The sequence below is a fragment of the Thunnus maccoyii genome, chromosome 7, assembly GCF_910596095.1.
Source record: "Thunnus maccoyii chromosome 7, fThuMac1.1, whole genome shotgun sequence".
NCBI lineage: Eukaryota > Metazoa > Chordata > Actinopteri > Scombriformes > Scombridae > Thunnus > Thunnus maccoyii.
Genome location: NC_056539.1, coordinates 18,590,241 through 18,603,354, shown reverse-complemented (window position 1 = coordinate 18,603,354; position 13,114 = coordinate 18,590,241). Strand labels below are relative to the sequence as shown.

At 39.5% G+C, this 13,114-nt stretch overlaps 2 protein-coding genes across 4 annotated transcripts in view; one reads left to right on the top strand and one right to left on the bottom strand.

The window, feature by feature from the left end:
* Positions 1 to 208: 208 nt before the first annotated feature.
* Positions 209 to 8,752, top strand: srsf11 (serine and arginine rich splicing factor 11). Of its 3 annotated transcripts, none has more exons than XM_042417091.1 (12): positions 209 to 574; positions 1,868 to 2,001; positions 4,569 to 4,678; positions 5,669 to 5,758; positions 5,849 to 5,895; positions 5,983 to 6,116; positions 6,603 to 6,684; positions 6,822 to 6,935; positions 7,200 to 7,289; positions 7,490 to 7,561; positions 7,664 to 7,841; positions 7,959 to 8,752. In XM_042417091.1, exons 1-12 carry the CDS (start codon positions 453 to 455, stop codon positions 8,163 to 8,165), a joined length of 1,380 nt encoding a protein of 459 aa, XP_042273025.1. In that variant the 5' UTR covers positions 209 to 452; the 3' UTR covers positions 8,166 to 8,752. The 3 variants fall into 3 exon arrangements, with proteins under 3 accessions (XP_042273025.1, XP_042273026.1, XP_042273027.1); XM_042417092.1 differs by having other exon boundaries at positions 486 to 574; positions 1,911 to 2,001; XM_042417093.1 differs by lacking the exons at positions 209 to 574; positions 1,868 to 2,001 and adding an exon at positions 4,208 to 4,316.
* Positions 8,753 to 10,709: 1,957 nt separating this feature from the next.
* The window catches only part of ankrd13c (ankyrin repeat domain 13C), a 29,401-nt gene continuing 26,996 nt past the window's right edge, over positions 10,710 to 13,114 (bottom strand). Inside the window, exons 10-13 of the mRNA XM_042416090.1 lie at positions 12,955 to 13,034; positions 12,506 to 12,604; positions 12,199 to 12,299; positions 10,710 to 12,047 (exon numbers count right to left, since the gene is read on the bottom strand). Coding sequence (XP_042272024.1) covers positions 11,917 to 12,047; positions 12,199 to 12,299; positions 12,506 to 12,604; positions 12,955 to 13,034 — 411 coding nt within the window. The 3' untranslated portion in view covers positions 10,710 to 11,916. The remainder of the gene's footprint in view (positions 12,048 to 12,198; positions 12,300 to 12,505; positions 12,605 to 12,954; positions 13,035 to 13,114) is intronic.

Genomic DNA, 13,114 nt, shown 5'->3' with positions numbered 1-13,114 from the left:
TGATACTGAGGGGGAGTTTGTTTTAAAATTGGGCTACTGAAGCTTCATATTAGCTTCAGATAAACTTTTAAATACATTTTTGCCCTCAATAAGGCTTGTGGATTTTGGCATCCATCACTTACATTATGAAGGGATCTTTTAATGAACCCGCCCTGAATGGGGCGCGTTGTTTTTGCTCCAGTGAAACTCACGAGTACGAGTTTACTAACAACACGTGAACGCAGCATCACTGTCACGACATTTTCGGTAGCGGCATTGTTGCTCTCTGCTCGCGGCCGTTGTCTTCTTGTCCGTTACACAAGCTAACCACCTGGTTTCTACAACAAAGATGCTAGTTTTTGCATTTGCCTAATGTTGTTTTCCTCGTAAACGTTACCTAGCCGGTCTTTTTTGTTTTAAATTCAGGCACGTCGCTAGCACAAAGCTAGCTAGCTTGATTAGCACTCGCGAAAATGAATTCCAACACGCACGTCATTCAGGTGACAAATGTCTCGCCAAGCACAACGTCCGAGCAAATGAGGACTCTGTTTGGATTCCTCGGAAACATAGAGGAGCTCAAACTGTTTCCACCTGAGTGAGTATTCTGGACAATATGTTAGTGAAACATTTTTCCTGCCAAGTTCACGCTGGGCTCTTCGTGAGGCCTGTATGGTCGAGCAGGCCTCGTGGCTCGGCATGCTAATGCTAACGTTTGCCCGCGTCTTTACGAGTGCAGCAGCAGTCACTCCCCTTAATGGTGCTACATGAGGGACACTTTATCCTGTTGTGTGGTTATGTCTGAGTGATTTAGCCCAGATTTAAATCCCCTCTCTCCTACAGACGACAGGATGTAACTAGTGCTGAAACAACTAGTGTCGAATAGTTGATTATCTGAAAACTACGAACTGTTTCAATTAACGATTAGGTTAACTTAATTGTATAAGTCAAATACCTTGATGAAATGTTTTTCAGTAATGATAGTTTGTTCCAGTTTCTCCAGTGTGTGGATTTGCTTCTTTTCAGGGTTATTACGACACTGTAAATCATACAGAGTTGAACTATCAGTCGATTAATCAATAGACAGAAATGTAGTCGGCTGCAATTTTGACAATCAATAATTTAGATTAGTAATCAGTGTAAAGGCCCCCTAATCTCTGGATCCCAGTATGTCAAAAGTGAGGCTTAGCTGCTCCTCTTTTTGTTATATCATTGTAAATTAAATATATTCGTTGTTTTTCAGGGTTTGGTTAGATAAAACTAGCAATTTGAAGACATCACTGTTGAATTTGGGATATTATTAGAAGCGACATTTCATACCATATCGCTCAATCAATTAATTAAACAATTATCTGTAGAATAATCTAAAGTGATTGTTGCAGCCTTATGTTTGCATATATTTGGGTTTTGGACTGCTTGTTAGACATAACAGGCTACATGAAGAGGTCAACTTGAACTCTGGATAGTTGTGAAGGGCATTTGTTACTTCATTCTTACATTTCATAGACTAAACAATTAGTCCAGTATTTGGGAAAATGTATCATATTGATTGCTCATATATGAAAACAGACATTATCACAAACATTGACTATGTTAGGAAATAATTGTTTTTTGCTCTTGTATTTTCCTCAATCGAATAAGACCTGGCCACTATGCAGGTAGGAAATGTTATAGGCTGCTTGTTGGGCAAGATCAAAAAACAGGTCAGACATTGAACTTATCAGGAGACATTGTTTTATCTTAAGGAGATACATTGAGCAAGCAGGAGAGACTGGTTTATAATCCATTATTAACTCAATTGTCCCTCGGGACACATACTAACAGTTTGAAGAAGGCATGTAGGGTGTGCTTGTTTGTATTCTTTGCACAACATATCTGTATTTTCTTCCAGTGACTCTCCCTTGCCTGTGACTTCACGTGTCTGTTTTGTAAAGTTCCTTGAGTCTGAGTCGGTGGGAGTTTCCCAACACCTGACGAACACCGTCTTCGTGGACAGAGCCTTGATTGTGGTCCCTTTTGCTGAAGGTGGGTGTCTGTTTTTTTTCTTGTCTCTCTCACATGGCTATCTCTGAACATGCATCGCAATGTGTAGGTGTATTTAATAGCATTACAAAACACTATCTGAGCCATTGTGAGTTTTTTTCTGACCAAGCAAAATTAGCTAAGCTTTTCAGCGCTTGGCATTTCTAGGTATGTAAAAGGGAAATGTACATTTGTGTCCATGTCTTGCAATCTAGCTGTAAACTTCTCTCTCTGTTATTTGTGTTGTGGTTTTCATAGTGGACAAGTCATTTGCAGAGAGCCCCTTCCTTGCTGGCTGAAAGTGATCCTCTACTGCCATCAGGAGATTAGAAAAAATAATGGCACCAGGCTCGCAAGCCCCTTCTCTCTCTTGTTCCGCAGTAAAATATTAACTCTTTATTTTTTTTTTTCTCTCTATTCAAGGCATCTTTTTTATAAAAAAAAAAAAAAAAAAGAGCCACACAAGTCTTAAAGCAAAATGAGGGGGTGGGGGAGAGGGTGCAGGGCAGTCTTAATTCCTCACATGTTAAAGGGATATTTTTTTTTTTTTAATTTTAATAAATGTATTTCAATCAGTAGGCATGCACCAAACTAGGGATGCCCCGAGCTGATGTGCTGGATTGGTAATGAGGCAGATAGATGCATTTTGTAATTGATTGTCAAGCCTGAACCAATTCCTGATCCCTTGTTTATTTTTAACCTATTGAATCAATCAGTTGCAGCCAGTAGTTTCAATTTATGGTTTTCACACTGACAGCATGTAACAGCGAGCAGGTTAAAAAAAACAACCTTTGCCTCTATGTTAGTGACGTTTTATAGGTTTTAATGCACCTACAGCAAGAAAGATGTCCGTCAAGTAGACTTCCATGCCCACACAGCCTGGAGGAGAGGTAGGTTAGGTAAATAAGTGAAAGCACCTGTGAGTAAAGGGTCTGGCTGTGTTTTCGTAGTGCAGAGCTGTTCAGCTGTCAAACATATCAAACCTGTATTGACTTTCTGAAAAAGTAATGTTGGCTGAGTTAGGCTAAGTTTGCACTGTGCAACTGTCATTATAAAGGAAAATATAAATACTGGGTCAGGGTTTGGTGCTGGCAGATCCCTAATATTAAATGGCTCATACCAGGAGCACAAAATAAAATTGATCGGGACATCCCTAAACCAATCACAAAGCATGCAAGGTAGATGAATTGATCAGCTGTGCATGCTAAAAATGGGTTTGAAGGTGTGTGCCATCATCTACAGTTATTTTCAGCAGATTTTGTGGAAGTTAATAAGCATATGAGTTGATTATTAATCTTGATAAGCACACAACTGTCTTTGGCTTTTACCTGCTTCATGTGCCAAAGCCTTGTAGTATTTTATACTGTGCATTTGTATTCCCAAATTTTCACTAACACGAGAGATAAAAGTAGACCTAAGGCTCTGCTTGATGTTGCAGTAAAAAAATGCTTTTTTTAAAAAATTGACCCTCTCCACACATGACTCTGCAAGGGTTGAGTGAATCTCACGTTAACAGTGGTGTTTCTTTTGTTGTTGTGTTTTACAGTTCTTTTTCCTGGTTCAGCCAGCCCTATATACCAGGCCCTGCTGAAAATGCCACCAACAGTTTTGTCTTCTGCAGCCTTATCCTGTTTCTCAAGTGTCCTTTCTGTTGTGCGTGTGTGTGTGTGCGCGTGTGTGTGTCTCTCTCTCTCTCTCTCCCTCTCTCTCTCCTTTTTAATATATGAATATGTCAGATTTAAAAATAGCCTGTTTTCAGATTGCACAACCATGGATCATCATCTCCATAAGAGTTTCCCTTTTGATTTTACTGTTTGGTTTTTCTTCAGCTTTGGGCACATTTTTCATGAATTTATCACGGCTTTTGCTGGGAATAGCCCATAATTGTTTAGTTCAGTATATCTTTGACATTGTTTAGTGTTTATAGTGGCATATTGTTGGCTAAAACCTAGCAGTACTGTATTTGGTTAGCAGTACTATATATGGTTGCCAAGTAAGTTTTTTTTTTTTTTTGTTTAGTTTTTTTCTTTTTTGTGGTGGGATTGTACAAAGTATCCAAAAGCCCAGAAAAGGTAATATGACTGAACCTTTTCTGTTTTTGTATTGGTAATGGTAAGTGATGTTGAAATGTACCCTTCTGTCTACACCCCAATCATGAACTTGTTTTCTGTATCTCAATGTTTTTGTGTGCTTTATAGCGAAGCAGCCGGCGCGAGTCGCTTGTTCATAAAACATCTAATGAAAGTTGAGAGCACATCCCACGGGACAACCGGCTGTGCTTGCTTACGTTTGGTTCATGACTTAAAAAACAAGTACAGGTGATAAAATCTTGGCAGTGTTGACCACAGTGTGTATTGTGACTTTTAAACTCATAGCTGCTAATCCTACAATCATACTTTCACAAAAAAAAAAAAAGTCAGGGATCAAGATTTACAGACAAGACAAAAAGTGGATTTTTATTAGTTTTTGCTACAGAGTAGATAGACTGAGGTGGCTTGTCTGCAAGTCTTGTCTGAGTGTTGTCGACATTTGCTTCCAGCACGTACTGAAATGCTGCTGTTTTTCTCCAGGAGTCATTCCTGATGAATCTAAAGCTATGTCGCTGCTGGCTCCAGCCAATGCCGTGGCAGGAATGATGCCTGGGGGAGGCCTTCTTCCAACACCCAATCCTTTGGCGTCGGTGAGTTCTCACATCAAGTTTGTCTTGAAGGATTACGTATTTTCATGTTTATTTAGCTCTCTTTGGCAAATGTCTTTGTTCTTAGGCAATATATGTGGGCATTACATTTTCTGATGAAGCTTTAGAGTGAAATTGGATGCACTGAACATAATGTGTGGGAGCCTATTAAATACTGAATGATAATAAACAGCATTGAGTGAGAAAATGTGAGTGTAGACGGTGAGGAATATTTCATTGTCGTGTTAGCAATAAAATTATTACCTCTGTGCCTTGATAAAGTAAAGTAGTTAAATTCAGCTTTTTTTCTCCTGGTCTTTATTAAAAATAGGTCATTAAAAATGATCAATAATTATCTATATCTACTGAAATGAAACATTTTTTCTTGATAGATTTTTCATCTATATCTCCCAGCCCTAATTTAGAGCCCCGTGCCTTTTGTCAATGTGGTCTAGCATGCTGAAGATTTCTCCTACAAATAAAAACACCCAAAGGCCTTTTTAAAAAGCACAACAAATCATTAGTCAGTCAGCTGTGCTGTGTCAGGTGCTGTTCATCAAGCACTGCAGTCTTATCTTAAAGAGCCTCTGTGGAGTTGCCTTGTAAACAAACAAGTTATGTTTACACTGAAAGTTACTCCCCAGAACACGCCGTGTGAATCCTTGAGGTCTCACAAGTGTTAAATGCATTTCCTTCCTCATGAAACATGTGCAAAGAAGATTTTAAATACTGCATTGTTTCCATCCCAGTGTACTAGCTTGCAGTCTTCTTCTTCACTGCCCTTTAAGGCACATTGCCACATTTCTTGGCTCATCACAGCCACCTGTAGATCACTGGAGTAGTGCGAAACCATTGGCAGGACTGTGTATCGCGTCAACCGTATTCATGTGCAAACAAAACAGGGACACGCTCACAAAAAACAGCTCAATAGAGCAACTAGAGGTCAGAAACTCCACAGGGCTCCTTTTTAAGTGTGTGTATTCAATATTTCAGATGGGAGGAACACCATTTGGAGGTCTTGGAGCTCCCAACATGGAGCAGATGGCTGCCATGGGAATGCCTGGACCTAACATGAACCCCCAGGTGAGAACCTGATCAGTTGCATTAATTATCAAAAGCATTTTCAAACCAAATTGCTTTCTGGTAATAATATTCTCCTCGTTTCTCTTTCAGGCACTTTCTGCAGACTTCTTGAAGCTCATGCAGTCCATGGACCCCAAGTAAGAAACTATACATATCCTCATCCGTGGGCTTAGAGCTTTATTTATTGGTTTGAGAAACATCTAAATCATTGATGGCGCTTGCAGATTGAATCCATTAGCGGCCGGACTCAACTTGAATCCGGGGTTGAAGACCGACGCCTCCAACAAGGAGATTGAAGAGGCCATGAAGAGAGTCCGAGAGGCCCAGTCGCTCATTTCTGCAGCCATTGAACCTGGAAGTGAGTACTCTGTTTCTTTGTGTCCCCTGCAGCGAAATCAAGTTTGGGGACTTTGCCTTCACCACCAGTTATTTTATTCTGACTGTTGACGTTCATCTTGCAGTTACGAGCAGCACCACTTCTCTGTGCTTTGAATAAAGCATTAAATATGTTCGTAGTTAATGTAGTTATTTTGAAAAGATGAGTTTGGAAGTTTTAGTCTTGCTGGTGTATTGCTGGTGTTCACAACTGAGTTCTTTAAACAAATTAAAAAGTTTGTAGGTTGATAGTTTTTATTTAATGGTTTGTAATAGATTAAAATGAGACGTTAATGTTTAAATTCACATTAACAGGACATATTTTATATTAAGTGAGGTGACTTCTAGACTTTTAATTAACAGTAAGAGGAATTGTGTTGAGCCAGTTGTGGAATATTTGTTCCATTAAGTGAGCAATAAGTCTTTTCTACACAATAGATATTTAACTTTATGTCATTTGTCTTTGCAGATAAGAAAGACGACAAGCGCAAACATTCCCGATCTCGCTCACGGTCACGACGCAGGCGCTCCAGATCTCGCTCAAGACACAGGTAAAAACAACTTCCTCTTTGCTATTAACATCAGATGTGAGATAAATTATTATGTTTATCTTCATGTAAAATATGAACATTAAAAGCAGTTTCTGGCAGTAATTGAATAAAAATGTGCTATATCTTGATTTTGGCAGGCGATCAAAAAGCAGGTCTCGGCGGAGGTCCCATTCCAGGAGTAGGAGGAGGTCCAAGAGCCCACGAAGGAGGAGGTCCCACTCCCGAGATAGAAGCCGCCGCAGCAGATCTAGGTCAGCATCTCCTCTACTGTCCTCAGAACAAGAATAGCTGACTTTTATTTTCATTTATTTGAAGGGGGACTCGCCGACGCTGCAGAAATAGACCCATAGTTGTTTGTTTTTTTACAACCCCCCATGGTGCTGCTGTCCTTCTGAATATACAAAGCTTTGCAAAAACATGCACACGCAACCACTGCCAGCACATCCAGCTCCCCCTGTTTCCTGTGTTGTGCTGCTGTTTCCTGATGTTGTTGACCTCGCTTGTGTCTTAAACAGGGACAGGAGAAAGGAGGAAAAGTCTAAGAAAAGGTCAAAGACGCCCCCGAAGAGCTACAGCAGCGCCAGGAGGTCTCGAAGCATTAGCCGGTGAGTGTCATAATAATGAAACGCAGGAACATACATGATCCACAGCAGATGCACTTCCCTCAGTTAATGTGATGTTCCGCTATATTCACAAGAGCTAATCGATTCAAATGGTAGTAGACCAATTTAAATGCAATGCTTTAACAAAATGAAAAGAGTTAAGTGTTTTTATTAGAGTTTAATTTTATTATCTTGTGTCTCAGGAGGCACAGGCGAAGCCGTAGTGCATCTCGGTCCCCCAGGAGGAAGCTGTCCAGGTCTCCATCACCCAGACGGTGAGTTGTCACACGGAAGGCGTCATCTATTCAACATTAGTAGTACAATTTGTTGGGAGTACCGTAATTAAAGCTAATAATATGTATTTTTCATGTGTGCAGCCACAAGAAGGAGAAAAAGAAGGACAAGGAGCGCGAGAAGGACCGAGATAGAGAGAGGAGGGAGGACAGGGACCGGAGCAGAGACGAAAGAGAACGCTCCACCAGCAAGAAGAAGAAGAGCAAAGACAAAGAGCGAGACCGCGATCGCAAGTCTGATAGCGAGAAAGGAGACGTGAAGGTTTGTTCGGTCTTTTTTTTTTTTAAAAAACCTCCATGCAGTTGGACACATGTAACTCATCCTTAATTAAACCCGCAGTTATTTGTTCATCCGTTAACCATCTTTTGTTTGCGACAGGTGACACGGGATTACGATGAAGAGGAACAAGGTTATGACAGCGAAAAAGAAGGAGAGGAGGAGGACGACGAGAGGAAGAGTGACTCTGACTCTGCCTCGTCCCCAAAAGGCCAGGAGGAGATCGAGAGAGCCGAGGTCCAAATCCCCAAAAAGTCCAAACTGAACGGAGACGATCACCATCAGGAAGACATGGAGATGAGCGATTAAGAACATCCCGAACCAGACGCGTTATCTTTCCACTGTTCTCTTTTATATTTTTAATATAGGCCACAAAATGTCTGTGCCTGATCACACGAAGTAAAAAAGGTTTGTTGTCTTAACTGTAGAAACGTGGGGGAGGGGGTAAAAGGAAAGCAGTCCAATAATTTTTGTAAAGATGTGATAAAACAAGGACTAAAATATGAATAACATGAGACATGATTTTAAACTGTCATTGCTGTACTTTTTTAAGATCCTGATTTTCTTTTTGTTGCCTTTGTGTTCAAACGTTTGTCTTCCTGACAGTAGAATACACAGCTGTTTCCAATGAAACGCCGTGTTTTGTAAAGATTTTACTCGTCGGGATCGAGTCCTTTCCTCACTCAGACTGTCACCGCCCAGCACCAGCTTCATGTTTATTTTTGTTAGGTTGCGGAAAACATTTTGCTTTAACTGTCCGGCACCCAGTCGTGTTGCAACTGCCCTTCCTACTTACAACCCTTTGTAAATGTACACTGTAGATTGAGATGTGTTGTTGCAATGCTTTGTCTGCAATAGGTTTTCCAAAGGAAACTAATAAAATTGGGTCAAACTGTCTTCTTGTTATGTCAAGTTATTGAAAGATAATGAGTCATAAAAAGTCAGATGCCCATATGAACAGTGAAAGAGGTTTTCCTCACTGTAATCATTCCTTTGTACTGGCTGTTAAAAGATCCCCTTCAATTGCACTGTCAATGTAAGTGATGGGGACCAAAATCCAGTCATTTTGTCCAAAGATGCATTTAAAAGTTGATCTGAAGCTTATATGTGGCTTCAGCAGTCTGAGTTAGTCATATCAAGTTGATATCTGCCACATTTACAGTCTTTTTAACATCAAATTCCTTCTTTGTGTTTCCTCGGACAGTGTTTCCCTGTTGAGCTATATTAACAAAAAGGGACTGGCACTTTTAAGGCTGAAACGTTGAAAGATATTTACTTGAGTTTACTAATTTGGAGGGCTGTAGCTTCATATTAGCTTCAGATAAACTTAAATACATTTATGCACATAAGGAAGCTTGTGGATTTTGGCCTCTTTCACTTACACTGTAAGTGCATTATGAACAGGAGTGAGTATGGCAAGAAAAAAACTCAATATTTATGAGGGCACCTGACTGTTTTTTTAAGACAGACTTGATAAAATGTGAACATGTCCAACACTTTGAGGAATACGCTCACTCGCTCTCTGATTGAGTTCAATAAGATTAAAGGATAAAACACAACTCGGACTATTTTTTTGGCCATGCAGTAACTTCTTGGAGTCTCCAGTGGTTGCTTGGCAACTACTTGAAGCTGAAATATTTTCTGTTACATAAAGTCCTCTAAAACGGTGAATTGTCGTTTTTACACTTAGACTTTTTGTCCGGATTAAACATGACAAAGTGTAAGATTAAATGTGATGATAGGCGGATTTTGTGACCATTGACTAGCCAGGCTAGCAGTTTCCCCCCAGTTTCCACACTGTGTGCTAAGCTAACGGCGGCTAACAGTAGCTTCACATTTAACGGGCATTTAGCGTATTTCCACAAAATGTCGAAATGTCCTTTAAGTTGAAAGGTTTCCACCAGAATCAGTCTAGAAGTGAGAAACACGGAGTCCAAACTCTGTTTAATATGTGTGGAATTTTTATTATAGTACATTTTATATGAAAATAGTGTTGCAGACTTGTACTACAGTTTTTGCTGTACAAATGACATGTAGATGGGTTAATAATTATCTATAGAAAACATGTAAAATTAAAGCACCTGAAATCAAGAAAGAGCATAAAATAAAATGTAAAGCAAATCTGCGAGGAGGCACACTTCCAGTGGCTGCAAAAGCCATCACTGAGGTCAAGTGCTAGGTTGAATCAGCCGGAGGGAGGAAGTCTCGCGAGGTTAAGGTCAGGATATAAAAGTCTCGCGAGAGTTTCTAAACTCGTATCCGGCTGATTCACTCGAGCACCAGCCACTACTAAGGAATGTAATATGAGAAAATGAAATGTACTGGTTGGTTATGATACTGTATATGGATATAAATAAGCAAGTGGGTGCTGAGCAATACTTAGGAACACAAACTGAGCCACCACCAGTGTTGTATAAGCCAAGAAAACAAACAATCCTGCACAATTAAGAGCTCATGACCCATAGCAGCAGCTGTGAAGACTACTTCAACCCATCCTGGCCTTTTAGGAAGTGAACTTTTTTTCTTTTTTTTCTTTTTTTTTTTAGGAACCTTGGTGCTTTAGGCTTTTCATACTGTGGAAATGATTGTCTCTTCCACACATGTGGAGGAGGTTCACAAGGTTTGTCAGATAAAGTGAGGGAAAAAATGACAGGAGAATTAAGAGAGAATTTCTTTCTTTAAAAACAACACAGGTCTATGTACAAAATTAGCAACTGCCACCATGTTACAATAAACTCTGGATTTAACTCATGTGATGCTACATTTAAAAAAAAAATCCACAACTCTTCCTTTTGTAGAGAACATCTTTAACTCATCAACACAAAGAATAAGTAAAAGACAAAGGCAAAAACATGTATTTACATACTGTGCAGGGGAAAAGCCTGGTTTTTATTATGTGTAAAAATGGCATGAATGTTGTAATCATTCAAATTCCCTAACTTCTACTCACTATACAATCCAGAGTTTTCACTTCTTTTAGCAGGATTGTACAGTTTGTTGTTTTTTTACACAGTTTACAAAGGTGAAGTAAGAAACAAAAGGCTTGGACACTTGAACAAACAAAGGGACTTTGTGGTACCATACAAATTTGCAGCATTTATAGCGTTGCCTCAAAGTAACCATAATATTTCAAATGTAGGACTAAAGGTTGAGTTATCACAAAGTGAGTGTCTACGAATTCGGCTGAATGTAGAGTAGCTGTAGTGGATCTAAATAGTGCCCAAAATTTCAGTGATGCTACTCCATGCCCATGAAAATCATACTTACAAACACACACTCATACGATTTTATAATGTGCAGAGTTAAAGCGGAATTCAATGAAAACTGATTTTTAGGTTTTTCCATCTACAAAAGCAGCAAATTCACAAAACATTTACCAAAACGGATTTTCGGTTTAGTGCATTTTAAAGGACTTTTTATCAGTGCTGAGTACATTTTAGGGATCATTTCTAAATTTGATGTCAAAGAATTTAAGTAACTGTGAAAAAGTATTGATTCCTACACACCTGTCTAACAGGTGTACGTTCGATTATGTACAATTTATGTCTTACTGACTTCAAATCTTTTGCACCTTGAGATTTTTTTTTCCAGAAAATGTCTGTACTCAGGAAAAAGAACCTAAAAAGTAAGTTTTAGAGGAATTCCTCTGCAACACCTCACACAGTAATGTCAGTGCTTTACTACAGGTCAGTTAAACACAGTCCCTTTATGAACATTACTTACATACTTAAATACATAGCATCAGCTGAACTGGTTGTCTTTTCTGCACTTACACCCTGACTGCCGTCACTCATTTCACTTCAATGACTTTTCACCGATGGGACGTTCAGAATCTTCAAAACACTTAATTAATGCTAAGGGATGTTGACACCTCTGCCATTTTTGTCATGTTCACCAGCTCTGATCGTCTTAGTCACGTGTGTATTCAGGGTAAATCCATAACCTGGCAAGAAACTGCCGTTTTTTCCCTCCGTTTTTCCTTATGCATTAAACGTTTGTTTTGTAGCATAATGTGGCCTTGTTGCTCATTTGCGTCCTGTTGGATCTTCATCTCGAGAGGTTAAAGGTCAGGGAAGCGGCTGGGGTCTTCTTTGTAATCGTTGGGAATGGTAAAAATGGATTCGTCAAACTCATCATAGCGAAACTCCTGAAATGTCACCGTGGCTGTGATCGTGGGAAAGACAGGGATGTCTGCAGGGATGAGAAAAAGCGGAATTAGCAATTACATTTTCAAATATCTTAGAGAGATACTTGTCTGTGTTTTATTTCTATATTTCTTTACATATTTTAGATAAAAGATTATTTCATTTGGTTTGCTGACCCCACATGAAAATCTGCTTACCGAGTTTGACAGGAAAGCCGGGGGGGAGCTTCATCTGAACAAACTCCCTGAGTTTATTAAAGTGCTTGAAGGGTGCGATCACCTCCAGAACATTCAATAACCTGAAGGAGAACAAATCAAACAAATGGTTACAGACAAGAATTAACTATCAAAGAACATAAAAGTAGCAAGTTATGTTGACTACAGCTCAGACCAATACAAAATCATTTTACTGGTTATAAAACAACATTTGTTAGATTTTGTCACATGTTGTATTCAGTGTGGTTTTTAATAACTATCTGGATGCCAAGTTGAAGCGAAGACTCACGATTCAATGCCCAGAGGGAAGTCTTGACTCATGGCTATCGTGGCTTTGAAGTTCTTCTTGCTCTCTTTGCAGACCAGCTCTCTTCCTAGATGAGGTGCTCTGAGGGAAGAGAGCGACAACAAGCTGTCAGAATATTACAGTTTCTCAAGATGAAGGCGGCTCACTGAGAAGGAGCTTCCAACTTTGCTTTCTGTCATCCGTACTCTTTCTTCTAAACTATAACAAACTTATCAGAAAAACAAACACCTGACCTTGTAAAATACAATTTAACATTCTGTGACATGCATATGCAGACGTTTGCACGTGAAGATTTTTGTACAACGTTCATGTGGCTCATTTTGAAATCTAAGTCCTTCCTTCATGAATACGTGTATTAATTACAGTAACATCTGGTCTGGTTTCCCCTTTAAAAGTCTGGAAGTGAAGACTTCCTTTGTGTAAACACCTACTTTCCATTGTCAGCAGTGATGTATTCTTCCCAGGATATAGTGTTTGGTGAAGGGGGAGTTAGAGATTGCCTCCTTGCAGGCTGAAGAGAAGAGAGGTAAAAAAAAAAAAAGAGAATACATTGAGATCAGACTTTAGACAAAAGCACAGCAGGGACACACA

What these genes read in the sequence shown, in the direction of transcription:
- srsf11 (XM_042417091.1), top strand. Translation starts at nt 453, where the DNA reads ATGAATTCCAACACGCACGTCATTCAGGTGACAAATGTCTCGCCAAGC. An exon ending in AGATCTCGCTCAAGACACAG is followed by an intron (nt 6,685 to 6,821) that starts GTAAAAACAACT and finishes TGATTTTGGCAG; the next exon opens with GCGATCAAAAAGCAGGTCTC. An exon ending in AGGTCTCCATCACCCAGACG is followed by an intron (nt 7,562 to 7,663) that starts GTGAGTTGTCAC and finishes TCATGTGTGCAG; the next exon opens with CCACAAGAAGGAGAAAAAGA.